Here is a 27,196-nt window from a genome sequence, read left to right as displayed (position 1 = left end):
GCTAAATAATGGGTGTGTTCCCTGCACAAGTCAGGGAAAGACTGGAGCTTGCCCTGGAGCAAATCGGTGAGATGTGGGCCAACGTGTGGTTCTGACATGCTGTGGGCTGATTTGCCGCAAGGAGCATGAGATCTGGGGACAGAGGCACCTGGTCCTGTGTCTGTCGTAACCTTCTGGCTTGGGGGAATCTACAGGATGTCTTGTTTATGGGAAACATATGCTAAATTATTTGGGGTACTAGGGCAGTGTATCAGCAGCTTATTCTCAGATGGTTCAAGAAAAAAAATACTTTATTATCGTTTTCTGTAAGTTTGAGATTGCTTCAAAATGAAATGTAAAGTCTTCTCCAAAAAATTTTTAACATCAAACTGAATTGTCCAGTTGTGGTGTGTGCTGCTGAGCAGCCTACTGAGACCACAGCCGTCCGGCACCATCGGAGACCTTAGCTAGAGCAGAATTCAGTGGCTGGTGGAGGCAGAGGCCAGAACGATAGGTGGGACAGGCGACCTGCATGTGAAGTTTTGCCAAGAAGGGGAATGGAGGGCCTTCTGACACAGGGGCCTGTGGTGAGGGGTCTGGAAACAGTGATGTATGCAGGAACGCTGGGACAATTAAGAAACCGCGGCCCTTGGAGGGGATGACCTGGAGAAGTTCTGCTTCAGATACTTGAAGATCTTAAAAAAAAAAAAAAAAAAAGATACTTGAAGATCTTGCAAAGTCAAAGAGATGCTTTGTTTTAATTTTTGGAGGAAAGAAGTAGAGTCCGTGTTCACGCTTTGGGCCGTCCAGCCACTGAGAGTTTGGTAGCTGTGCCTCCCACCACAAAGCACGGCAAGCAGAAGCTGCTCCCGGATGTGAGTGCTCTGGTGGCTTCCAGCTGAGGACATGTGGTTGTCCAGCTCCCACTGTGCCCTCGGCCCACGGTCACATGGCTTTGTTCTCAGCCCCTTCTGAGATCTTGAGTATAAGAGAAAATGACTGGAGCCTGGGGTTCCGCTCTGACCACCAGGTGTGCGGAGTGAAGAGGAATCACAGAGGGTCTCCCCGTCGCTTCCTGTGTGCACCCCTGGGGTAGACGGCCGCGTTTGTAGTGACCAGGGACTCCCGCAGCCCTTTAGCACTGTCGTGTGTCGGGGAAGGCCTGTTGCCCACCTGCAGTCAGGTTGAGGGCCACAAAGGTATAACGGTGTGGAGCCCGGAGCCCAGTGCTCACGTTCCCAATGCCCTGGTGGCAGCAGAGGCATGGACTATATAGGATGGGCCCTGGGGAGTACCCCGTGTCTTGTGTTCCTGCTTTTTCCTGGAGCCTGGTCTCTTTAGAGACAGCATGTGTGGAGGTAAGCAGAAGAAGAACGGTAGCATGGCAGCGCCCCTGAGTCCACGGCCCTGGGATGCAGACGTTTGCCTTCCTCCGTCCTTAGAAGAACACGTCAGAGGAGCAAAAACATGAGATCTTAGCAGGGGGTGGGACAACTGCACTCATGTGGATTCTAGTGGCCTGCAAATAAATGACAGTGATGTTCTCTCCATGGCTGCCAGGAGGACACTCTACCTTTTAAGTGTCTGCGGACAGCTTGGCCCTTCACAAAACCACTCAGAAACATCCCATTTTATTAGTCATGACATCACACGGCTCCTGTATCTAGAGAGAGCCTCTGTTGGTTTTCCTGCTGGTAATTTACATATTAAAATGTTACCTCTGAGAGTTGGAACAGTTCATCACTGACAATCTGTGATTCATCCCAACGTAAAATTTTTGGTGGATTTTTAGGTTGTTAGATGACTTTATCCCATTTAGCATAAATAAAAACTGGCTTTCAAAGATGGGTTTGGCTGCAGTTTAGGCATTTTGCCAACAAATAGCGTGGAGCTGGAGATGGTGGGTGACAGTCCTGCTGTGTGGGGAAGGAGCACCCACGGGGGGACAGAGCCCCTCTTGAGCAGCAGATGTGGCCCCCACACCCTCGGAAATCGAGGGACGGTGCAGACTCGTGTTTGCCTTTGGCTCCGCTTCACTGAAGACCTGGCTGCGGGGGCCCTGAGTGCCAGTGAGCCCACACGGGTAGTTACACGTTTGTGGGAGGTCGGCTTGGTTCTCCACATGTCACAGCAGAGATAGTTCTTGAGCTGATGCACAGCCACCCCTTCTCGGTGTCGCCCAGATGAGGCCAGCCGTCGTCAAATTCATTTTCATGCTCGGTGCTGTTGAAAACCCCACAGCGGGGCCTGGTCTGCGGACGTGCACCTCTCGCTCCCGCACTGGCGCCAACTTTCTGGGACTTGGGCTGCTGCTCCTTGTGCCGTGGTGCCCCCAGAGCTCTGTGCTGGGCTTCCCCATGGCCACCTGAGCCGCCTCGGCCTCTTGCCAGCGCCCTGGCTGCCGTCTGTCCACCTACATGGCTTCGGGCCTCGCATAAGTCCATTCCTGGCATCACTGTCCCACAGGCCCAGAGCCCCCACAGAGACCTGCCTGGACCCCCTGCCCTGCGTGGCTGGTGCAGCGCCCTGGCTTTGTGTGCACTAGGGCTGGGCCACCAGGCCTCCCTCTCCTGTAAGGCTCTGTGGAGGCCCTGCTTCTCCTCCATTGCTTACATTAAAGAAAATTCTTTTCGGTCACCTTGTGCACATAACAAGGGTGTGAACCGGCCCTTGGGGAGGAGTTAGGGCACCACATGGAGCTCCGTGTCCATCCTGTTTGACAGAGTCTGTTCAGGTGGGAGATGGGGGAGCGCTGGAAAGGGCACATACTTCCAGTGTCACCGAGCACAAGAACCAGAGTGGCCTCTGCGACCCGAGGTTGTTTCTGTCTGTATGGGGCTAAGACCCCACTGGAGACAGAGACGTGGGCTGGGGCGGGCCTAGCATTCTCCCGGGCGGAGGCAGCGGCAGTGTGAGAGTTTCTGTGTTCTCCACATCCTTTGCCCTCACATCACAGCCTCCTCCTCATCCAGCTCCTGAGAAGAATGTGATTCTTGGTGGATTTTTTCCGCCAGCCTCCCCAGAGACCTTCCTGGAGCTTCGTTTCCCCCAAAGTGGGTGACAACAGGCATAAGATGGGGTCCTGGAGTCTGTGCCAGGCAGGGCCGCCTGCCCACCTGATGCAGGCATGATCCGGGTCTGTGTTTTCACGTTCTGGAAGCCCGTGTCTTCTGATTGAAACATGGGCCCTACAGACATTTAATGTGTTCTGTCCAAGCATTTCTTTCTTTTATTTTTTTAAACAGTTCTATCAAGAAAATTCCAGGGGACTTTCTGGTTTTGATGAACTAAATGCTGTTTTATTCATGTTACGAGGTACACTGCGCATCCTACTTCATTACGGTTCACTTCCTATTTTCTCTGTTCCGGAGAGGAGTAGAACGAGAAGCTTTTTCAGAATGTTCAGATAATAAGTACCTAAAGAATAGCAGAATTTACACCTTTCAGTATGTGTGTAAAAGGCAGTGTCTGTATCATAAACGCATTTTTCTAAATTTATTGCACCGCGTCAGGTGTAATTGTTTGTGCTGGCAGACCTATCCACGGGGGATGAGAAACAAAACAGCACAGCTGCAATTTAGTGTAATCTATTTAAAATACATGTTCTTCCCTCTCCTTGAACAATCTGTCCAAAAGGCTGTCGGTTCATGTGGGACTCCGCCTGTACGGATTCCCATTCTCCGAGCGGGAATCAGTAGTTTCTTTGTTCGTCGCCATGGGAACAAACCAGCCTATCCCCAGCGGCTGTCAGGTCTCGCAGGGCAGTGCGGGGTGGCTCAGCGGAACTTGGTCGCTGAGCGGGCTGGCGCGCTGCAGTCCCGTGCTGTCCCCGCAGCCCAGCCATGCAGGACCTGCCCCGGCGGTGCTCCGCCCTGCCCTTCCTCAGCTCCTTCCTCCAGGGCCGCCGGCACTCGTCTTCGGACCCCGTCCTGCAGCAGGACCGGCGTGGCTCGGCCGCCCAGACGCTGTCCTCATCCTCTCTCCAGGTGATGGTGGCCGTGGCCTCAGTCAGCTGTGCCGAAGGAAACCCAGCCTGCCTCCAGAGAAAAAGTAAAGCACAGCTTTGAGTTTAAATTCAGACTGTTGATGGTTAATTCTCCGTTGTTCTTTCTACTCTCGTGCTAAGAGCTTCAGTGGACATGTACTAGCAGATAAAGGGATTAAATGTATTGTGCTTTTGCATTTAAAAATGTAATTTTTGAAAAAAGTCATCCCCTTGTTAAGAGATCTGCTTTTACTGTTTCTTCCTCTTCATTACCAATGTGACAGGTGGAGATTATTGTGTGTGGAAGCCTTTTCTGTATTAAGAGACCGTGCACTCAGATGAAAAGGAAACGGTTTTACTTCTGACAAAATGACAGAAATGTAGCACCGGCTTGTCATCTACAATCCTGAGATAACACAGAAGCTGTTTCTGGTGTTACTGTTCCATTTGGAGAGTGGAATCTTGAGTCCTTCCTCCCTTGTATGTTCTAGGAAACTCAGGACGTCCAACACCAAAGTACACGAAAGTCGGAGAGCGCTTACGGCATGTGATTCCCGGACACATGGCCTGCTCCATGGCGTGTGGTGGCAGAGCGTGCAAGTATGAAAACCCTGCCCGCTGGAGTGAGCAGGAGCAAGCCATTAAGGGGGTCTACTCGTCGTGGTAAGTGACCCTGTGGGTGTGCAGCAGGCAGTGGCTGTGGAGGAGGCCGCGTGTGGGTGTGAAGTCAGAGCACCACACCTCCGCCTGGCCTGCAGCATGATGAGCTGTGTGATCTCAGCATGCCAAGCCTCATCTGTAAAACAGAAATAATAAAACCAACCTGTAGGGCTTTTATTGATGAAATGATGTACGTAACGTATCTTAAAGAAATGATAACAAGATAGTTCTTGTTATCATTTATTGTTAAGATATCTTCTCAAGTTGCTAGAAATAACGTGTTCAGCTACACATTTGAGAAGGCAGGAGGTAATTACATGTTTTGTCCCTTTCACACGGGTACATATTAGCCCCGTTTTTCTTTTGTTCCCGTCTTCTGTATGAAAGGGCACGCTTACACGCAAGTACACTGTCCGTGTGCCTCAGTACACAGTGGAACGCCTTGTGGGCTCAGCACAGGGTAAGATGCTGCATGGTTTGTGGTGTGCAGATGCGACCTGCCTTTCAGAGGGCTTGGTTTCCCTCTTCTCCTTATTAATAGTAAACTATTGAGTAGGCCTCTTTTGATATAGTGATATCTCTGACAGATTCTGATCATCAAGCCATGTTACCTTTGAAACCCGCTGAGAGGAATTTGGGGTTTAAAGAACACTAGTGGTGGATCATTTCCTGCAGTGAAAATCCATTTCCAAACTAGACTTTTGTCAGCTGGCCTCCCTAACCTGCAGCTGGGGCTTTTTCACACAGGCCTGGCTGGCACGTGTGTGGTGACAGAGTCGGGATCTGCTGTTGCTACTGTTCCCCACAGATCACAGTCTGGTCTGAAGACTGTTGTGCGAAAGCAAGTGCTGTGCCTCGGTTCAGTCAGACCACAGGTCTCCAATAACGCAGCTTGAGATCACAGTGATGTTTTTAGGTCATTGTTGACTAAACATCTGAGTCTTTTTCACCTCCTGCGCTTTCACAGCACTTCTCTCCTTGTCTCCATATAAGTGCTACTGAATTTGGGGGGGCCCCCATCAAATTTCAGGGCTTGCCCCCGTGGGGAGGCATGATGTCTTTTGGGATCGTGCTCTGCTCAGCTGATGTCTCCGTCACTCCTTGGGCTCCTGTGACCCACTGCTCCTGACAGACTGCCTGGCATATCTGTCACCAGAGCCCTTGTGTGTGGGGGGTGGCGGCTGTCTGTTGGGCCTCTGCCCGTCTATCCTCAGGCCAGGCACTGTGCTAGACACTATCAAACTTATCATCTTCATAAGGCTCCTGAAAAGTAGCCATGGTTAGTGTCATTGTACTGATGAAGGAACTGGGGTCCAGAGTAACCTACTACCCAGCTAGACATAGAAAATCCAGCACTTGAAACCAGGCCCAGTGGACTGCCAAGCCCATATGTTCTGCTGAATTACAACAACTCAGCATTTATTCATAACCACACGCCAGAATTTGTGCTAAAGATTTCACACCCACATGGTATTGAATGCTCATGCCAACCCGGCGAGGCGGGCGTTATCACTGCTTAACACCATCAGTAACCAAGGGGCAGAGTTATTTTGGCTGCAGAACGAGGGGCATCTACCAGGCCCTCCAGAGTCTCATGAGAGTCCTTGGAAATATGCTGCCAGAGTCCACAGATACTTTACATGCTGGGGTTTTTTTCAGGGATTCAGGTTTCTTAGAGCCCTCATCAGGGTGCAAAATTGAAGCCAGAACCTATATAAGAAAATTGTTCTAGGGGCACCTGCGTGGCTCAGGGCTGAGTGCCTTCAGCTCAGGTGGTGATCCTGGGGTCCTGGGATCAAGTCCCACATCGGTCTCCCCACAGGGAGCCTGCTTCTCCCTCTGCCTGTGTCTCTGCCTTTCTCTCTGTGTCTCGAATGAATGAATGAATGAATGAATGAATGAAAAGAAAATTGTTCTAGAGTTGTTAACATCGTAGAAAAAATAGGGACTTGATATCTCATTCTCTTAGTTCTTAGAGCTAGAACCTTCCAGGTTTTTGCATCTCATCAGCCCCTGCTCCTTTCTAGGGTCACTGAGAATATCCTGGCCATGGCTCGCCCATCCACCGAGCTCCTGGAGAAGTATCACCTCATTGAGCAATTCCAGAGGTAAAGGCCATGTTGCTGACACGCTTGCTAAGCCAACTTGAGTTTTCTCATCCATTGCTTTTGGCTTCAAATAAACAATAGCTGCTTATTTCAACTAGGAAATTGAGGTTTGGAGAGTGATTAATAATGTTTATTATTGCCAAAAATGGGTTGGTTTTTTTAAAACCCTAGCTCTCAATGTGATGACTTTTTTCTTTTCTCCTGTAAGCCATGGCATAAAAACAATCATCAACCTGCAGCGCCCTGGTGAACATGCCAGCTGTGGGAACCCTCTGGAACAGGAAAGCGGCTTCACGTACCTTCCTGAAGCTTTCATGGAGGCTGGCAGTGAGTGTTCCACCTCCCCTCCATGAGTCACCAAGAACAGTACCCAGACTCGTCAGCTCACAGGGTGATAGAATGACCGCTTTCTGCGGGGGCAGGGGCGGGCTCCCCACAGAGAAGATGAGCGCTGATTCCAAATAATGCCACCATTCTTCTCTAGTGCTGCTGCTCAAAGTACAGGATTGCTTTTGTCTGTGGGAGGGATCCTGGGAGGAGCCCTGTCAAGACAATGTCCTCATTCGCTACCCTAACAGTGCCCTGGACCATCCCAGAGTACTTTCTGCTTCACACAGGCACCATGCAGGTGCAGTGAGCACCCACTTGCCTGGATCACACAGCATGTGCATGGCAACGGGATTGGAACACAGGACTAACTCATGCTTTTATTGCTGTCCAGCTCTGCTCCCGGGTGGAAATCAGGGGTTCTTTAGGTGACAGTCCCAGAAGCTCCAGTCTTGGGAGCCTAGGGATGGAGTCAGGACCAGGCTGGAAAGGACCAGCCCTGGCCACTTTGGGGACTTGTTTTTAAGAAACGTGTATCTAGCTTTTTTGTCTCCCCTGGATGGAAAATCTGTATGTCCCCACCTATGCCACTTATCAGTCCTTCAGACACATCTCCGTGCTTACACAACATGCCCTGCCTTCCCTCCGTAGCTGAGTGATTTGGGCAAAGGTCATGGGCTTTATTAATTTCCAATCCTGTTTCATCTTAATTCTCTCTGGCTGAGTTTTAGCAGGCAATGTCTTAGGTAATATAGAAGGTGCTTTGTAAGAAGTGTTGTTAACAATGAACTTGCTGGAAATGTAAAAAGCCTATTATTTTAGGCCTATGCATCCAGTTCAATCTATGTGCCTTACAGCTTTACACTTCTCATGACTTCACTCACTCTCTTCAAATGGCTATGCAAGGATATCTCCTGTATGTTGATTGTTTTTTCCTGTTTTCTTATTTTCATCATCCAGTTTATTTCTACAATTTTGGATGGAAGGATTATGGTGTAGCATCGCTTACCACCATCTTAGATATGGTGAAGGTGATGACATTTGCCTTACAAGAAGGAAAAGTAGCTGTCCATTGTCATGCAGGGCTTGGTCGAACAGGTAAATTCTAGGAAGTGGGCTTATTGTCTTATAACATATTTAAATATGTAAAGAATAATATTTCATAACTCTAGAAGATAAATATTTTTCAGAATCCAATCAATGTTTTGAAGTCAAATGGTAGGAGCTACAGAAAATTTGAAATGTCTTAAACAGTTTCAGTGACCATTTTTTTGTGAGAGTATTTTTGAGAGATTTAGGCCTGAAAACTCCTCATATTTAGTAAACAGATGGGTTTCCACAGCTCACTAAATGACCACTCTGGTTTTTCTTCAAAGGAAAAAACCCCAGCACATTATTTTAATGAGTAATGTCTTTTAAAAATGTAATTTTCCTTAACCAAAGTAATGACAATAGAAAGCATTGTCTCACTTTGTGTGTTCTAAGCATTTTACACGCACTGGTTAAGTCTTCAGCAACAATGTGACTTTTGAAGGAGGTTAAATAATTTGCTACGTTAGTAAGTGGCAGAGCCAAGATTTAAATTCATGGCTGGAAGGATTATATTTGCGAAGAGAGTCTATCTGTGCCTAAAATTACAAATAAAAATAAATTATTTTACTTAAAAATGCAGCAAATGTCAATGCAGTGCTGATACTGACACAAAAATAAATACCATAGGATTAGATTATTAGTTGTCTTCGGGTCCAACCAGACATCCAAGCTCAGCACTGTCCATGGGTCCCTGGGTACCTGCCTCCAGGTCTCCTACCTACTGGCAAGGGCATTCAGGTGAGGACTCAACCCCGCCTAGAACATCAGCTCTTAGGGTCCAGCCAAGGCCTCACTGTTCCTGGGGGTTCTGTACGATCGCACTGCAGTCTCCATACTTACTCTGAAGTGCCGTGTCCCAGTGAGAAAGATTTCTAGGTCACTGCCCCTACTAAGAGCCATGCAGTTTGCAGAAGTCCTGATTTTCATCTATGACGTGATTGACAGACTTAGTGAACCATACAGATGTCTTCTGACTTGCCTTTTACCCTCCTATTAGTTAACTATCAGTTGGATTAATTATTTATCACCAATTATGTTATTCATTTTAATTTAATATTAGTTAACAAGAATAATGATGTCTATAACGTTAAGGTTGTTGTTTCTTTTAATAAGTATTTATAAAGTTATGTCTTGGTCTGGAGAAAACTATTAGTGCAGACAAAACTCCAGAAATAGACTGTTATTGTGAATAATTCCCAGAGAAAATACACCCAAAAAGGAAGAATGCCAGGCTGGGAATGTGGCAACAGGTGATGGCAAAGATGGCAGGAGTGGGAAGTAAGTGTGAGCCAGGGCAGGTAGTAGAGTGGACTATGCTCGCTCCTTATATTCCTTAGACCCTCTTCAACGGGGTAAAAGTGTTCCTGCTGTACTTCCGGCTCTGAACTGCTCTTAGAATATTCCATCCAGTCAGTCCATAACTCTGCCTGGACCTTCCCCTCACCCACACTCTCTCCCTCATCCCCCTACTCTCCTTCATCCCCCCACCGCACTCTCTCCCTTGTCCCCTCACCTACATGCTCTCCCTCGTCCCTTCACCCACTCTTTCCCTCATCCCCCCACCACATGCTCTCCCCCATCCCCTCACCACATGCTCTCCCCATCCCCTCACCCACATGCTCTCCCTCATCCCCTCACCACAGTCTCTCCCTCATCCCCTCACCCACATGCTCTCCCTCATCCCCTCACCACACTCTCTCTCCCATACCCTCACCAACACTTTCCCTCTCAGGGTACAGAGATGAGTGTGGATTCTCAGTCATGGGGAGAAATGACATATAGACAGGGGAATAAACACTTGCACAAGAAGTCAGTAAGTTATAACTGTCCTTAAAATGTTCCTTTATATGATTTACCACATATTCAAAATTTAAATCTCGAAGAGTGATAAGTTATATGTGTTTTCATACCCATCCTCTGTTTTCATACCCATCTTCTCTTTCCTTCTAGGTGTTTTAATAGCATGTTACTTAGTTTTTGCAACAAGAATGACTGCTGACCAAGCAATTATATTTGTTCGGGCAAAGCGGCCCAATTCCATACAAACTCGAGGACAACTGCTGTGTGTGAGGGAATTTACTCAGTTTCTGATTCCTCTTCGCAATATATTCTCTTGCTGTGACCCCAAAGCACACGCTGTTACTCTAGCGCAGTATCTCATTCGCCAGCGGCATCTGCTTCATGGTTATGAGGCCCGACTTCTGAAACACATTCCCAAAATTATCCACCTCATTTGCAAATTGCTCCTGGACTTAGCCGAGAATAGGCCAGTGGTGACAGAAGAGGTGGCCGAAGTGCCCAGCCTGTCTGCCGAAATTGAAAAGACGGTTTCTGAGATGATCACCCTGCAGCTGGATAAAGAGTTGCTGCAGCAGGGCAGCGACGTGTCAGATTCCTTCCCCCCAACCGCGGTGGCCACAGACTTTGAGAATCAGGATGTGATTCTTTCCAGCGAGCAAGAGATTGACCCTCTTTGGAAGAGGCGGAATGTCGAGTGCCTTCAGCCCCTGACTCACCTGAAAAGGCAATTCAGCTACAGCGACTCAGATTTAAAGCGGGCTGAGTCGCTTCTGGAGCATGGCAGTGCTCCGTGGACAGGACCTGCCCCGGCCTTGCTTGGCCATGACCCCGAGCAGCAGAAGCCCATAAGCCACTGGCACACCCCTCAGTCTCCGCAGCTTGATCCAAGTAAGGAAACGCTGGTCCGAAATACGTTCTCTTTCTGGAATCAGGCTAAATTTGGAGGCCTGGAAGGACTCAAAGATGAGGGGGCACCGGTTTTCCATAAGGAGACTATGGCAAAGGTTCCGCGGAGCAGAACCTTCTCTTCAGGTGTTTCAGGTTCATACAATCCTGGGGAACCAGCTCTACCGGACCGTGCAGATATTGCCAAGGAGCCAGGCTGTTCTCTGCAGCAAGTGCCCCGCTGTCAGTGCAAAACTCCTGCTGGCTGCTGCTCTGACCCTTCCCGCAGCCCTGTGTCTTGTGGCTTTAGCCCCAAAGCACCCTTCTCGGCTGGACACACTCAAGTCCCCAACAGCAAAGATCTGCCCACAGATGCTCCAAACACTGCTTTGCAGTCTGAATTGAGTGTCGAAGCCAGGAGAATACTGGCAGCCAAAGCCCTGGCAAGTTTAAATGAATGTGCAGAAAAGGAGGAGGTGAAAAGGAAGGTAGAAATGTGGCAGGTACTTGTATTTCATTTAATTGTGTTTGTGTGGGAAATACATATGGCAGAGCAAAAATGTAATACATGTTACCAAATTCAAGGGTTACAGGAGTTTGAAGACCTGTTGGTGTAATACCTAACTTTTGAATTTCGGGTTTCTTGATCTCTGTGTGAAAGTGCTCGATGTTTAGCACTTAGCGGGGTCCTTGGAGCAGGGCATTGATACCAATGCCTGTGGCAGCTTTCTACTTTCCCACTGGGTGCATGGACGGACAGACCACAGCACACAGCTTTAGGAACTGATGTGAGCATCTCTAACCTGAGTCTGATAGGGAGCCATGCTTGGAGAACCACTGACCAAGTGAAATCAGAGAAAATTCTTTTCCAAAGCATCAATCCAAGTGTTGAGTGAGGTCAGAACACGTGACGGATGCTGTCAAAGATATTATTTATGTAGAGAGAGTGAGAGGAGTGTGGGGGGAGGGGCAGTGGGAGAGAGAGGAGCACAGAGCCTGACCTGGGGCTCAATCTCATGACACTGAGATCATGACCTGCCCCAAAATGGAGACAGATCCTTTACTTACTGAGCCGCCCATGTGCCTAGTACATTAGTTTTACCTAAGATTGTGTCTTCAGGGCCATTTCTTGGCTTTTGCTTAAATTAGAACGTGAAATTTTATTTTTTTTTTTAAGATTTTATTTATTCATGAGAGACCCAGAGAGAGAGGCAGAGACACAGGCAGAAGGAGAAGTAGGCTCCATGCAGGGAGCCCGATGTGGGACTCGATCCTGGGTCCCCAGGATCAGGCCCTGGACTGAAGGTGGTGCTAAACCTCTGAGCCACCCGGGCTGCCCAGAACGTGAAATTTTAAATTTTAACCCTTTTTATGGTGTATTTTTATTAGAAACACAGTCTTCAATCGGTTGTGCTCTTTGCCCTGAATGAGCAGCTGGTGTAGACAAAAGGCAGGCCTTAACACCTAGTTACCAGAGACTAGTCAACTGCCCAAATGTGCGGCTGACCTGGGGAGGCCTGGTTCAGTGAAGTCTAGACTTGTTAGCCCATCATCTCCCACAAATTATTTGTGTGGCTGCTCCTCTGTAGTTTACATAAATTAAGCAAGGCCAATACATGTTCCAGGAGGGTCAGAACCTTCCAGATACAGAGGTGGGACTACTAGCCACAGAGCCTTGCACCCAGTCCCAGCTGTGGGGCTGCAGAGCATGTGCATGCTGCAAGTCAGAACTGCAGGTGTTTGCTGAGCCAATGGTTAAATGTAGTGACTTCTTACTCCAAAGTGAACAAGCCTTTGGGTCAGTCAGCCTCGATCTGTGAGGACATGTGGCTGGCCCCCTCCCTCCCAGGTCAGCCTAGCATGGTGGACTGTTGCAGCACTTCACACACAAAAGCATTCCGGGGGTGAACATGACACTTTTGTTTGGATAGGCTTGCCCTTTATTTCACTTTCTGGATTTTGTTATATGCCTTTGAGCAATAAAACATAGCTGAGTTCTGGAAAAAGCCCAGTGAACTGTGATTTGGGCAGCACAGTGCAGCCTGTTCCTGTGCTGGACCCTCTCGCCTGCTACGTTGCAGGGACCCGTAGGGCAGAGGATACCCCAAGATCCTTCGTGAATCTTCACAGTCCACATGAGTTAAGTATCACAGATAGGAAAGCCAAGGGTCGGGGGGTCAAGACACATGCTCAAGGTCACATGGCCCGAATGTGTATGACCCGTGGGGAACAGGGCCTCCACACAACTAAACATAGTGGCTTCTTTATGAAATAATAAAGAGGAACCAGAGGATCCCAGAGCCAAGGACCCTGGCGGGGGCAGGAGTACCACATCTGGACTCATGCACAACCTAGGGAATGAAAGCTGTCTGCCCTGTTGTGCTTTGGGCTCCTGGGTAAGCACCCTCTTCCCTGCACCCACACACCTGCCATCAGGGTCTCACTACAGGTGTTGTAGGAATCGAGTAGGTTATGTGCTACCGGCTGTCCTAAGTCTTGTGAAAATACCAGAGGCATGAATGAACAAATGTGCAAGGATTGCGCTTGCTGCATACGCTGTATTTACTAGCACATACATCTGAGCCCCATCAGAAGTTAAAATTCTTCCTGCTTTTCCCTGGTCTCTTCACAGCAAACTGTTAGGGGCTCCTGTTTAACCCCCAGCACGTGGCATGTGGGCAAGGCCAGCTTGCCCCGCCCCGTCCAGTCTCAGGGTGTGGGGCTGGCTGCATCCAGGCCTGCAGGGGACTCTGAAAAGGTGGGTGAGAGAGCTGTGTCTGCCGCAGCTGCCCGCCATTCAGCAGTTTTCTGGGGCACACTTGGAAGTTTTAGCTTTTCCTCATTCTGGGGTAACCTGAAAATGTTGTCTTATTTGTGCTATGTCATCCACCATTCTATATCATCGCAGTACGTATTTCTGTTTTGTCCCAAGGAACCTAAAAGGAAGGCTCCCTCTTCCTGAGCAGCATCTATGGTTTCAGAGCGGGGCAGAGAGCTGAGCTTTTGGGCCAGCCAGTCCCTCTCTCAGCGGCTTTAGCACACCCACGGGGCTGCGGCCAGCTTCATAGACGGAAACCGAGGCTCGGAGAGACTCAGCATCTCAGCCCTGTGTGCCACCCGGCGGTGGCGGATGGGGGGCGGTGTGTGTCTCAGGGCCCGAGACCTTCACTCATGGACAGGATGAGGGCCTTCAGACCTCAGCGTGTGCTGCCTCCCTGTCCCCCCATCCCTCCCCCATCCCTCCTCAGCATCATTGCCCCCCCCACTTCCTCCCTCTCCCTCCCCCACCTCCCTTCCCTCATCCACCCCTGCCCCTCTGCCTTGCTCCCCCTCCTCCCCTTCCTCTTCCCCTCCCCTCCCACCCCTCCCCCACTTTTCTCTTTCTTCCCTTCTTTTTAGAAAGAACTGAATTCCCGAGATGGAGCTTGGGAAAGAATATGCGGCGAAAGGGACCCTTTTGTCCTGTGCAGTCTAATGTGGTCCTGGGTGGAGCAGCTGAAGGAGCCTGTGATCACCAAAGAGGATGTGGACACACTGGTTGCCAGCCGTGCAGATGCCGCAGAAGCGCTGTTTCTATTAGAGAAGGTAAGGAGACTGTCTGGCGAAGTTAGCTGAGGCCCTCAGTGTGGGCTTTACGTGCAGAATCCCACATCTGGGTCTAATGTACATGTTTCCAAGCTAAGAAATGCAAGCCAGCGTCACACGTAGGAGCTGTGAACCAGACGGGGAGAATGCCTGTATCCCCAGCAGCACCACGAACATGGCGAGGGCTTTCCATCAGACTTCTCTGCATTTGTTACCTGGGCTTGGACAACTGTCCGCTTCAATCACACATAGACCCAGACGCACATGCATGCACACCTTGAGAGTCCCTTCTGTAGGCTGCCCTCCCAGCCCCTGGGTGAGGGGCTGGGGGCGGAGGTCACCCCAGGGGTGGCCAGGCCCTCACCAGGTCATGATTTCCGTTGTCCCCTTCATTCATCAACGTGGCCTGGACAGGGCGAGGCCCCGTCTTACAGGAAAGGCCAGCAGCATGTGTCAGCAGGACGCAACCCCCAGTGGCTCCGGCACACAGCTCACACCCACCCATCATGGGGCTCCTGCCGCACCTGGCCCTCCTCCCCTGCAGCCCCACTCTAGGATATTCACATTCCCCCGCCAGCCATCCCTGTGGCAATCACTTGTGCTTGCTGGGTTCTCCTCATTTCTGAGTACGCCCTCATGGTAGATCTTCAGGAGCCAAGTCAGTGGCTCTGTGGGGAGCATACTGGGTGCACATGGGCTCCAGCGCAAAGTGTCTCCCTGGCTCCTGTAGAGCGAACAGCCCCTGGGAGTCCAGTCGGGCACGTTCCTTGGGGACCCTCCCTGTTAGGTTCCAGTGGGCGCACTGGGAGAGCACCCCATCCCTCTGCAGCTCCTGCCGCAGGCATGCGCGTGCTGACGCGGGTCCCCACTACATGTCCCCGTCCTGCTGTCCCGCCATGGCATGTCAGCATCCACCACCTGAACTCAAGCAGTTTTGTCCAGAGATGAGTGGATTCTCTCTCATCAGCTCCCTGCAAGGAAGACATTTGACTGGAAATTACACTTATATTCATTTTCAGTTATACTTGGTGTCATGATGGAGCAGCTTTGATTTTTACCTCCTTGAAAGCTTGTCAGACAGTGTTAACACCGCATGGGAACAGCACCAGAGCCCTTGGGTAGACAGTTGGATGTTTGAGGTGACGCAGCCTGGTCCCACTCCAGCACCCAGCTCCACAGTGGCTTTGAGTCTATGTCTTGAGGCATTTTCCAAACCATTTGTTTGATTGTGATTTCTGCCAGCACAGGGCCAACACCAGACCATCCTGTGCGTGCTACACTGCGTAGTGAGCCTGCAGGCAGTGCCCGCGGACGTGGAGGAGGCCATCCTCGCCCGTGCCATTAAAGCCTTCACCAAGGTAAGTCCCACGCTGCCGGCCACAGGTTGTAAACCAGAATCCAGGGTCTCCCACCTGCTCTGAAATAAAACCTTCTGCATGTTTTTCTGTAACAGAAGCGTGTTTAACATTTCTCAAACATAGTTGTAGACTTTGGCCAAAAAATACTTGTTTCTCAATACTGATATATTGGAAAAAGCTTAACTGTGGGTTTTTGAAGGAGAACATGGGGAACAAAGAGCTTTCAGATGGAAATAATTGGATGTTGAGAAAAATCTTGAAAATCATGTGCCAGGCAGGAGTCAGAGAATGTTTTCTGGCCAAGCCCATCCTCTTTGGGCCTCCACAGGTAACCGGCCACTGAGAACCCAGCATCCAGCATCGATGACCCAGTGCCTGGCCCCGGTTGGGCAGAAAGTAAAAAAAAGAAAAATCTACGCACAGCCTTCAGGCTTGCAGCCTCTGTTCTGGCTGAAGGGAGAACCGGGGCCGTGTCAAGGAGGAGAGCTCCCCTCACCCCTTCAGTCTGGTTACTCTCACAGGGAATGTGACCCTGTGATGAAGCCCAGTTTTTCAGCCTCAGTGTCTGCGGTAAATGGTAGCAACGATGCCTGATGCCCCATATGATGGTGCGCGCTCCCCACGGCCTCCCCCTGCACACTCTGAAGTGCGGCCTAACCCGCTTCCCATTCCATCTCCAGAGCTTTGCGGCCTCTTGGTTTCTTCCCAACAGTTTCCAGACCAGTGGCTCAGACCCACAGTGCATGGTCCTTTGCACCTCACGTTTATGTCTTCACAGACCATGAGGCCACCTGCCCTTGGGGGGGTGGCAGTTGGGTGCTTAGCAATGTGGACAATTCAAACCATTATTACCGTTAATGAGAAGCTTTTGCAGATAGGTTAGGCGATATAATGAAATTTCTGAATGTAACTGAAAAAAATCCTTAGTGTTGGTTTCTCCTAATGTGGTAGGAACTCTCTGCAGTTTCTGTTGGCCTTTTAGGGGAATCCTGATGGAAAGTTAAACACAGTTGTTCCAAACCCAGCTTTGGAATGGTTGAGGGATTTTCATGGCTCCGTCTTCAGGTGCGTAGTCCCATGAGTGGAGGCCCTGACCACCCATCCTCATGCTGGGTCCACTCTTTTAGGAAGGATGTCCCGTGCCCCTTGGGCCAGAGCTCTCCAGGCTTGCCGTAGCCCCTCAACAGACAGTGGGGTCACCTGTGCCCAGGGAGGTCACCCAGGATGCAAAGCCCCTGCTGTACCACCCCACCTGGCAACCCTCACCTCTGGGGTATGGGGGCCTCCAAGGGCCAGGGCAGCCACGTGATTGTGACATACACGCTGCCCGGATCCTAGAATTATTTGTGTTTGACCTGGCTGTCTTGTGTCCACACACGTGTTAGCCAGGCTGGAGCCTCTGCGGGCCCTCCTGGGGAGCCACATGTTCTGTGGGAGGGGGAGAGAGGGGATGGGGAAGAGGTGTGGGAATCGCTCTGGGCCTCTGTCCTATCATCACTCGACCCTGCAGCCCACTGAGCTTGGGCAAACAGCCCAAATACATGGACACAGTATGTCCCAGGAAAGGGCAAGGACACTAAGGCCCGTGGATGTTTTCTCCGTGGCAGACGGACACATGGGACTCTCACATTTACCACTCAAGAAACCCTAAGGTGGCGGCTATTGTGGTGTGCCTGGGACAGAGGGCGGGTGTGAGCAGGGCAGCCCCTACAGCAGTGAGGACGCCTCCCCTCGTGTCCATTCCCAGCCCCCCCACCCCCCACGAGTAGTTAGGCTCCAGATTCAGAGCTCTGCCCTCTGGCGGTCGGCGGTCTCTGAGTGTGCACATCGAACAGGAGATCCAGAAGGGCAGTATTGACAGGATTGGCATTTCTATTGTGGTCTCTCAATTAAAATTAATGTGTACACCATGTTGTGGGTGCTGTTTTATTGTATAGAATTGTGTTGTAAGTCAGGTTTTTCTCCATTCCCCCTTTCTTTTCACCCAAAATCAGCTAATTATAATTCTGTTACGGTTGGTGTCCTGAGTCTATGTGTTCTCTGTCAGCAGGTTGATTTTGACTCTGAAAATGGACCAGTGGTTTACGACACCCTGAAGAAAATTTTTAAACACACGCTGGAAGAAAACAGGAAAATGACAAAAGACGGACTTCAGTCTGGCGTTTAGTGCCACTTCACCCGTGGCGGACAGCTCGGACCCGGAGACGTAGGTGGCATTTCTGCACACAGGTGATCAGGTTGGAACCTGAAGCCACTTGGTCTCACAGCACTTTAATGTCAGATGCTCTTGGCTTGTGCTCAGAACACTCATTTCTGTTGGGAGCAATTATTTATTTTAAACTATCCGGGAGCTACATTTTTGTGTCAAAATTGCCATCATGTTGGTGCCACTTCCTTGTATTTATTTGACAGAATTAATATTCTTGTAAAAACATGTTAAGTATGTGGTGTTTACATCTTTATTCTTTTTGACATTTTGGAGCAAGTTGTAACTCTTCTTTCCGAAACAGTTATTTTGTCAGTGGAACCCTTGCTGGAGTTTTACCAAATAGGTCATTTTAGTAGTAAGATTTCAGTGGGGATCAGTACCCCTGAACCATGACCTACGGAAGTCACAAAGTGTCTTAAACTGTTTTGTATTTGTTAATAAGAAAGCTATTGACACAGCAGTTTTTAAGGAATTTTTTTTTAATTTGCAAGCTTTTTGTTTTTCTTTTTACAAATGTGTCAAAGGGTTTCAAAGTAATACTGTTTTTCAGAGCAATTTAGCTTTGTGTTGAAGGGTTGACTGAAGCGGTTGGGATTTTTACCGCAGGAGGTAGCCTTGCTCTTGAATAGGCCTCCAGACCCCAGTGCCAACCTCTGCTGACACAGGAGGCAGGAACGTTTCCCAGAATGTCCAGCCTGACGCCCACCAAACAGCGTCTTCACAGAGGAAGGCCATGTGGGCAGCTGCTCGGAAGCAGTACTCCACAGGGAGGACCATCAGGTGGGGCAGGCTCTTTGCAGCAGCGTGACCACCAGCCCACACCTTCCACCGTCGTCTTGGGACCAGATCTTCAGCCATGCATCACTCTGAGAACTAGGATTCTTAAATTAAACATGCACATGTAGGCCATGATCACCCTACGGGCTCTAGATAAGAAACAAGTGAACTAGTTACTACCTACCTAGTAACTGCCTAACTAGTCTTTGTGAATCATACCAATGGTGGCTCAACCATTGAGCCGTTGAAGCCATGATGAATGTGAGCAGTGCCAGAGGCCATAAGAAGGTGATCATTTCTCCCAATAAATGAGATATTCATCTAACAAATTCCACGCTAAGGCTATGACCTAACTTTAGAGACAGAATTTGGGGGGAAGGAGGCTAACCATGGATGAGATGCCCCAACTCCTGCATCTCTGAATGAGGCACAGGCGCATCAGAAATGTTGTAGTCTTTCTCTGTCCTATGAACTCCAGTGGCAAATGAAGAATGCTGTTTCCTCCCACACTGTTTGAATTTCCTTAGGAAATCAGATCCAGTGAATTTTAATAAACTGGGTTGCCTGTTCTTGAAATTTCTCATTTTTAAGTGCCTGACACAGGAAAGAAGGTACATTATATCATTATATCCAAAGGTACATTATAAAAATATGTTTTTTACCCAAAAAGATGTTTACCGTCATTTCTGTAAGTCTCACATGGGCAGCTGCCAGCATGGCTCACTGGACAAATGGCTAATGGCCCAAGTGTCTGAGATGGTCTTGCACGGCTACGATGTGACTGCGGCAGTGCCAGCCCAAGGACAAGAGCTGATGGGAGAGAGAAATGAGGCTATTTGCAGGCTTTGTGTGCATTTGAATAAAAGTATGAAAAGAACAACATAGCCCTCATGCATGTTTAGCTTGGAGCTCTTGGGGTCCTGATGATACAGGTGTGATTGGCGATGGGATGAGCCTAACGGGCAGACAGGGTCATGGCCTGGACATCAGCCAGGCTCTGGTCATGCCGGACTCTGCTGGTGCAGGATGAGCAGGCAGGCTGGAGGGGAGAGGGGAGCTCTGGGGGGAGCAGGTGAAGGGAATCTTAAGGCTGCTGGGGTTCCCGCCTTCCTATTTTTGAGTGGATGAGTTCTCTGCAGCCCGAAGGATCGTTCTTCCAACCTGAAGAGCTTACAGGGTTGTGGGATTCAGCTCAATGGAAGCGTGAAGGGCAAGAGCACACGCACCCACACTGTGGCCATGCATGTGCATTGTCTAGAAGCACTGTTTGCCCTTGCCTGGGGGAGTCCCAGTCTGACTGACTCTGGACCATGCCCTCCTCCTTCCCGAAGCCGCCTGCCTGTGCACTACTGACAGAGTGCCCGCTGGGGACTATAGACCTTATCGGCACCGGGCTCCAGGGGGAGCTCTGTGGAGCACCGAGCTGTTCGTGACTGGGTGAAGGTACCTGCCTCCTCTGTCCTGCAGAGCCGGTGGGGCTGCCCTGCTACTGTCGCATGATCTCAGCGTATCTCACTTAAGAAGCACAGGATTTCCGGCCACTTACCAGTTTTCTCTCTCAGAGTTCATGGATGCCCTCTGCACCAAGTGCTGCTGGTTTTGAGATTGTTTTATCTGTTTGCAGAACTCATTCTATAGCCAGCTGCCCAGTCTTATCTCAAGAAGAGCATGTGCTTTCATCATGTCGGGGGCCCATGAAAAACCACGTGTCCAACTTCAATAAAATTTCTCTGTTTTCTCTCAAATGGAGGACACCTGCTCATGTGCTCGTGCGCTGTTTCAGCCAATTCTCTAGATGTCTAAAGAAATCTCCAGAGACAATATTGCTGCTGTAGACAACATGCATTCCCCAAGCTCCCGAGAGCTGAAGGTCCACAAGTAATTTCGGGGAGTGATTAAATCTGACAGTTTACTCAAGACATCTTTGTTCTTGTTGTTCCAGGTGAACAAGGATCGATATATTTTCAGTGCAAGTAAATCAAGAAGGACATTCCCTTTGGTGCTTTTTATTTTTATGAATAATGGCTCAAGAGTATCACCTTATCTAAAGGAGCCTATTTGGTGCTAGATGCATGAAAATCGTTTACAGATAACGTGGCCGGAGAAAAATTCAACTAATCCTATGATGCAGTCAGGCATTTTATTTTAGTTATGCCCCTAGGTGTGAGCTGGCCTCTGACTTGCCCGCCACTGACAGTGAACCTGTCTTGCAAGCCATCACGATGGATGCCCAAGCAGTGTAGCTCAGGGAAACCTTTGCTGTCAGCCGTTGTTTAAAACATCCAGTCATAAAACACAGTGTCCAAACCAGACTTTATGATCATCAGGCCCCATACGCTGGAAGTAAAAGTTTCGTGCATCCACGGTAATTTAGATCACAACAGAGGGCTATTATGTCCTCACTTCCTGGCTTTCTTGATGAAAATGAAAAGATGTTTTACCCTTCAGATTGCCTGTTTTGGGGAGAAGTTATATTTTTGGAGTAGTTTCCTGCTTACATGGCCGTTTAATTACAGCCTGAAAATAGTTCTTGGCTTTGACTTAGTGAGTTGCTTTCTCATTTTCTTTCTTCTCTTAAAAATAAAATTAAATTAAAAATACTCAGACACTGAATTAGACTGAACTATGTAGAATAAATAGCCTGCAGGTCAAAAATGATCAAATGTGGCCATTTCCTGTGGTTCAACCTAATATTAAATTTAATGCTCCTGAGGCCAGTAGGTGATACTTCCTGAATTATTTTAGCAGAGTTTAGATTAGATGATGAATTATTTTCTAAGACTATTCTCTGTGTTCACAGTGGCTTCAAAACAAGTAGGAGGGACCAATGTGAAACTCCTCCTCTTTCAGCAAGCAATGCCCTGCCTCCTCTGTGTGTGGCACTCTGCTGATGCTGGGGACACACCAGGTCATTTTTTCAGTCGTTTGTCTTCCATCGGGAGCCTAGTTTAGCACATGCTTGGAACTAATGCTGGAAGCCTCATTTTTTTCTAAAGATTTTATTTATTCATGAGAGACACGGAGAGAGAGGCAGAGACACAGAGGGAGAAGAAGGCTCCATGCAGGGAGCCCAATGTGGGACTCGATCCCAGGACCCCAGGATCATGCCCTAAGCCGAAGGCAGACGTTCAACTGCTAAGCCACCAGGAAGTCTGGAAGCCTGATTCTTAACACTGTCACTCACTTAATTCTGAGCATCCTTCAAAACTCAGCTCTGATTCCTTGGAACAGAGTATATTAAGTATAGTCAAATTCGGCTACATGACTATACAGTCCAAGGAGATGGAGGGATATTACAGGCTGAATTATATCCTGAAATTCATGTTGAAGTTCTAACCCCTGGTACCTAGAATGTGACTGTCTTTGAACATCAGATCATTGCAGATGTGATTAGTGAAGATGAGGTCACTGGGGTGGCCCTAATCCAACAAGACCCATGTCCCCATGAAGAAGAGGAAATGACACAGACACACATGGAGGGATGACCAGGTGAGGACACAGGGAGGACGGTGTCCACCTGCCAGGAGAGAGGCCTCGGGGGGCCGGCCTGCCTGAGCCTGGACCTTGGACTTCCTGCCTCCAGAGCTCTGAGAACATACATTTCTATTGTGTCATCCGGGGCCATGGTGTTTGTTGGAGCAGTCTGAGCTGACCCATGCACTCCGCAGTGCTTCCAATGTACCTGCTGTGTGCTTCTCTGTTGTGTCACCTCAAACAGCACATCCCTTGGTTTTGCTTGTTTCTTAACTCTATACAAATTGAAGAACACAATATATATTCTTCTGTGACTCACTCACGTCCAACACGTTCCTCACATTTATCTGTGTAGGTATATGTAGCGCTGTGGTTCCTGTGTGTTCACTGGGGTGTGGCAGCTCTTGTGTGGATGCCCCACAATTTGCCCCTTGACTTGTGATTGGCGTTTGGATGGTTTATATTTGTAGGTAAATATAAACATGTGGGGGCACAATAGGAAGTTTTTCTAGTCTGTGGAGCTGCGAGTGGAATTTATGGCTTCAGGGCACACACATGTCCAGTTTCCTTTTCAATGACAAGGTTTTTCTAAAACCTTGGTTGCATCCATTTATCATCCCAGCCGCGGTGAATGAGCGTTCCCATTGTTCAGTGGCCTTGCCAACACTTAGCACTTACTGCGTTCTTGGTTTCTGCTGAATTCCACTGGTGTGAGATGGTGTCCCGGTGAGTTTCATCATGTGTTCCGGGAGGTCATTTGTGTTTCCTCCCCTCTCCAGTGCTTGTGCACACATGTGACTGTCTCTCGGCACTTACACACATGATGCTCAGTTGGTTTTCTTTCTCCCCATCCGTGATCCTGCCACATGCCATGTAACTCCTGGCACAGAGCAGGGATCAACAATTGTGGGTAAAAGAAGGAAGATGGTGGAGGAAAAGAGGGGAGTGCTGTCCCCCTGAGATCAGGAAGAGCTTAGGGAGGGCTGCCCCACTCCTGTCCACATTATGCTAGAGGTTCTGGCTGGCGAGATCAGGCAGAAAAAACAAGTATGACGCATTCAGAGGAGAAAGTAAAACCATTTTTATTTCCAGACATGACTATCCATGTAAAAAAATCTGATGGAATCTACAGAAAAAACTATGACAACTATTACGTGAGTTTAGTGAAGTGGGGAGACACAAGATCAGTTCACCAAAACCCACTGAATCTCTACATAGCAATTAAGAATCTGAGGTTGAACAATGGCATTTACCAGAGCATCAAATGCTAAGGGATGAATCTGACAGAAAATGTGAGCCACCTGTTGTGTCCATTTCCAAGGGCCACAACGGATTATCACAGACTGGGGGGCTTCCAGCCACAGACTCCAGGGGAGGAGCCTCCCTGCCTCTTCCAGCTTCTGCCTCCATCTTCACACTGTCTTCTGTTTCTCTGTCCTCTGTGGAGCTCTAATAAGGACAGATTTAGGTCCATCTGGATAGGGATCCCTGGGTGGCGCAGCGGTTTAGCGCCTGCCTTTGGCCCAGGGCGCGATCCTGGAGACCCAGGATCAAATCCCACGTCAGGCTCCCGGTGCATGGAGCCTGCTTCTCCCTCTGCCTGTGTCTCTGCCTCTCTCTCTCTCTCACTGTGTGCCTATCATAAATAAATAAAAATTAAAAAAAAAAAGGTCCATCTGGATAATCTGGGATGATCTCCTCTCGAGACCTTCAAGAACAACTGCAAAACTCTCCAAATAAACTCAAGTTCTGGGGATCCCTGGGTGGCTCAGCAGTTTAGTGCCTGCCTTTGGCCCAGGGTGCGATCCTGGAGTCCCAGGATCAAGTCCCACGTCAGGCTCCTGGCATGGAGCCTGCTTCCCCCTCCTCCTGTGCCTCTGCCCCCCCCCCCCCGTCTCTCTATGTCTATCATAAATAAATAAATAAATCTTTTTAAAAAATTAACTCAAGTTCTCAGGCTCTGGGGATGAGGGCATGGATAGAATGGGGCAGGGGAAGATAAGTGGCATTCAACTCACTGCACCTGCACACTGAAAACAACAAAATATTTCCCAGAGAAATTTCAACAGACCTAAGAAGATGGAGAAATACACCCGTTCGTAAGTCAGAGGGGTCAGGATTATTAATATGTCTGTTTAGATTAACCTCTGGATTCCATATAATCCTAATCAAAGTCCAAGCAGGCTTTTCTTGTAGAGGTTGACAAACTGATCCTGAAGTTCATATGGAAAGACAGAGGATCCAGAACAGCCAAAAGAACTTTGGAAAAGAACACAATTGGCAAACTAATGCTACTTGATTTCAAGAATTATTAGAAAGCTACACTAACCAAAACTGTGCAGTACTCATACAAAGATAGGTAGGTGCATCAATGGGACAGGATAGTCCGGAGAGAAACCTACATGCATGTGGACACCCGAGTTTGGACAAAGATGAAAAGGCAATATGGAGAGAAGAGAGTCTTTAACAAACGGCACCAGAACAATTGCACATTCATATGCAAAATGACAACAATAATTAAAAACCCTTGGACTACCTACAAAAATCAACTTTTAAATGTAAAATTTTAAACTGTAAAATTTCTAAGAGAAAATATATGTGACCTTAGACTAATCAGAGATTTGTTGGATATGACACAACAAGTGTGGTCCATTAAAGAACAAGCTGATAAACTGGACTACATCAAGATTAAAAACTTCTGCTCTTCAAAGGACACTATTTAAAAAATTGAAGACAAGCCGCAGACTAGGAGAGACTCTTTGCAAAGCATGTATCTGATAAAGGACTATGTGAAACCTCTCAAAACTCAACAAGGTAAAAGAAAAGCAGCCCAAACTTATAAAAGTGCCAAAGATTCGAAGACACCACCAAAAATACAGAATTGGCAAATAAGTAAATGAAAAGATGCTAAGCATCTTTTATTGTGGAAAGGCAAATGAATCTGCACAGCAAAGGAAAATACCAACAGAACTAAAAGACAACCTACAGGATGGGAGAAGATATTTGTAAATGACATATCTGATAAATGGCTAGTATCTAAAATATATGAAGAACTTATACAACTTAACACCAAAAAATCAAATAATCTGATTTAAAAATGAGCGGAAGACAGGCACATGAAAAGATGCTCAACAACACTTATCATCAAGGAAATGCAAATCAAAACCACAATGAGATACCACCTCACACCTGTCAGAATGGCTAAAATTAACCAATCAGGAAACACAAGTATTGGTGAGGGTGTGGAGAAAGGAAAACCTGGGTACACTGTTGGTGGGAATGTAAACTAGAGCAGCCACTATAGAAAACTGTGTGGAGGTGCCTCAAAAATTAAAAATATAACTACCTACAATCTAGCAATTGCACTACTAAGCATTTACCCAAAAAACACATCACTAATTCAAAGGGATGCATGCATTATCTACAATAGACAAATTCTGGAAAAAACTCAAATATCCATTGACAGATGAATGGTAAAGAAGATGTGGTCTATACAGACAATGGAATATTACTCAGCCATCAGAAAGGATGAAATCTTACCATGTGCCATGATCTGGATGGAGCTGGAGCATAGAATGCTAAGTGAGATAGAGAAAGACCAATACCACATGGTTTCACTGATGTGGAATTTAAGAAATGAAACAGACAAAGGAAAAAAGACAAACCAAGAAACAGACTCCTAAATGCAGAAAACACACTGCTGGTCATCAGAGGGGACATGGTTGGGGATGGGATGAGGGAGGTGATGTGAGGAAGTGTTGAATCACTGCAGTGTATGCTGCCACTCATATAACACCGTATGTTTACTGGAATTCACAGAAATGTGAATAAAAACCACAAGGCGATACCATGCACACCTTGTAAAATGCTGAGAACGCAGAAGACGGAGGGCACTTGGTGTGGGTAGGGATCCGGAGACATGGGCACCGACTCAGGCTGCAAGTGGGGATGGAAAGCGGTACAGGTTTTGGAAAGCGGTCTGGCAGGGGCTTCAGGAGCGTGTGACCTGGACGTTCCATCCCTATACGTCCAAAACCAAACATATACGTCCTGACAAAAATTTGTCCAGGGGTGTTGACAGCAGCTGTGTGTGGACTAGCGAAACACTGCAAACAGCACAAGAGTCCGTGAACAGGAATCTGGAAAACCTCACGGTGCTGGATCCACACGTAGGATGCCACGCGGCCAACTCTCAGTGATTTGTACGGCGGCCGCAGTGACTCAGCCTCACGGTGCCGAGGGGAAGAAGCCAGGCGGAAGGCGGAGGCGCCATGTAACCCCTTGTACATAAAACTGGGGAATGTGGAGAACGTGTGCGGACCGCGCACAGATCTGGCCGCCCGGGGCCGGGGGAGGCCCCTGGGGAGATGCGCCCTTCGCGATGCTGACCGGCTGCTGGGTTCCCAGATGAAGTTCACGGCTTCCTGTCACAGGCTTCCAGCTGCACATTTGGAATGCCCTGTGCCAATTTCACGTCGATAACACTGTTCCGAAAAGAGACCGTATTTGTGACAAGACAGGAAATCGTGTTTTGGAAGGAGAACCCGTAGGAGCGGGTGGGGACACACAGGCCATCACAGTCAAGGGCACAGGAGCTTTAAGTGTTCTTGAATTTCCATAGCAGCGCACGTTTGCCCACATCATGCCCGTGCTGTTGTTTTAAAGTGGAAAGACATGGCTCGCTCGCACTGGTTGAGCTGCACCTCCACAGAGCCGCTCCGCATCGGGGTCTTTGTGCAGCGGGAGCCCTGTGTCCGCCTCTCAGCCATCTCTACACGAAGCCAAATGCAGTTCTGATTTTAAAGGTTTGTTTCTGAAGGACCGATCTGAGGAGAATCTGCTGTTTAACAGACGTCCCACATGGCCTGCTCCGTTGGTAAAAGTGAGAGACTGTTTGCCCAGACTGTGACTCATGCGTGGACTTTCTGGCCACCCCGCCCACTGGAGCTCGGCCTCT

At 48.6% G+C, this 27,196-nt stretch overlaps 1 protein-coding gene across 8 annotated transcripts in view; it reads left to right on the top strand.

Annotated features, from left to right (window-relative positions):
- The window catches only part of PTPDC1 (protein tyrosine phosphatase domain containing 1), a 59,596-nt gene extending 39,947 nt beyond the window's left edge, over positions 1 to 19,649 (top strand). Inside the window, exons 1-10 of one of the 8 annotated variants that reach the window (XM_072842030.1) lie at positions 3,739 to 4,029; positions 4,456 to 4,627; positions 6,652 to 6,732; positions 6,941 to 7,059; positions 8,020 to 8,157; positions 10,102 to 11,339; positions 14,236 to 14,421; positions 15,669 to 15,779; positions 16,762 to 16,844; positions 17,830 to 19,649. In XM_072842030.1, coding sequence (XP_072698131.1) covers positions 3,822 to 4,029; positions 4,456 to 4,627; positions 6,652 to 6,732; positions 6,941 to 7,059; positions 8,020 to 8,157; positions 10,102 to 11,339; positions 14,236 to 14,421; positions 15,669 to 15,779; positions 16,762 to 16,844; positions 17,830 to 17,875 — 2,382 coding nt within the window. In that variant the 5' untranslated portion in view covers positions 3,739 to 3,821 and the 3' untranslated portion in view covers positions 17,876 to 19,649. Of the gene's footprint in view, positions 1 to 3,738; positions 4,030 to 4,455; positions 4,628 to 6,651; positions 6,733 to 6,940; positions 7,060 to 8,019; positions 8,158 to 10,101; positions 11,340 to 14,235; positions 14,422 to 15,663; positions 15,780 to 16,761; positions 16,845 to 17,826 lie in introns of those variants that run through there. The other 7 variants (XM_072842051.1, XR_012038339.1, XR_012038337.1 and 4 more) reach the window with 7 other exon arrangements.
- The last annotated feature ends 7,547 nt before the right edge of the window (positions 19,650 to 27,196 follow it).

The sequence above is a fragment of the Canis lupus genome, chromosome 1, assembly GCF_048164855.1.
Source record: "Canis lupus baileyi chromosome 1, mCanLup2.hap1, whole genome shotgun sequence".
Lineage (NCBI taxonomy): Eukaryota > Metazoa > Chordata > Mammalia > Carnivora > Canidae > Canis > Canis lupus.
This window is presented reverse-complemented; position numbering and strand designations above follow the sequence as displayed.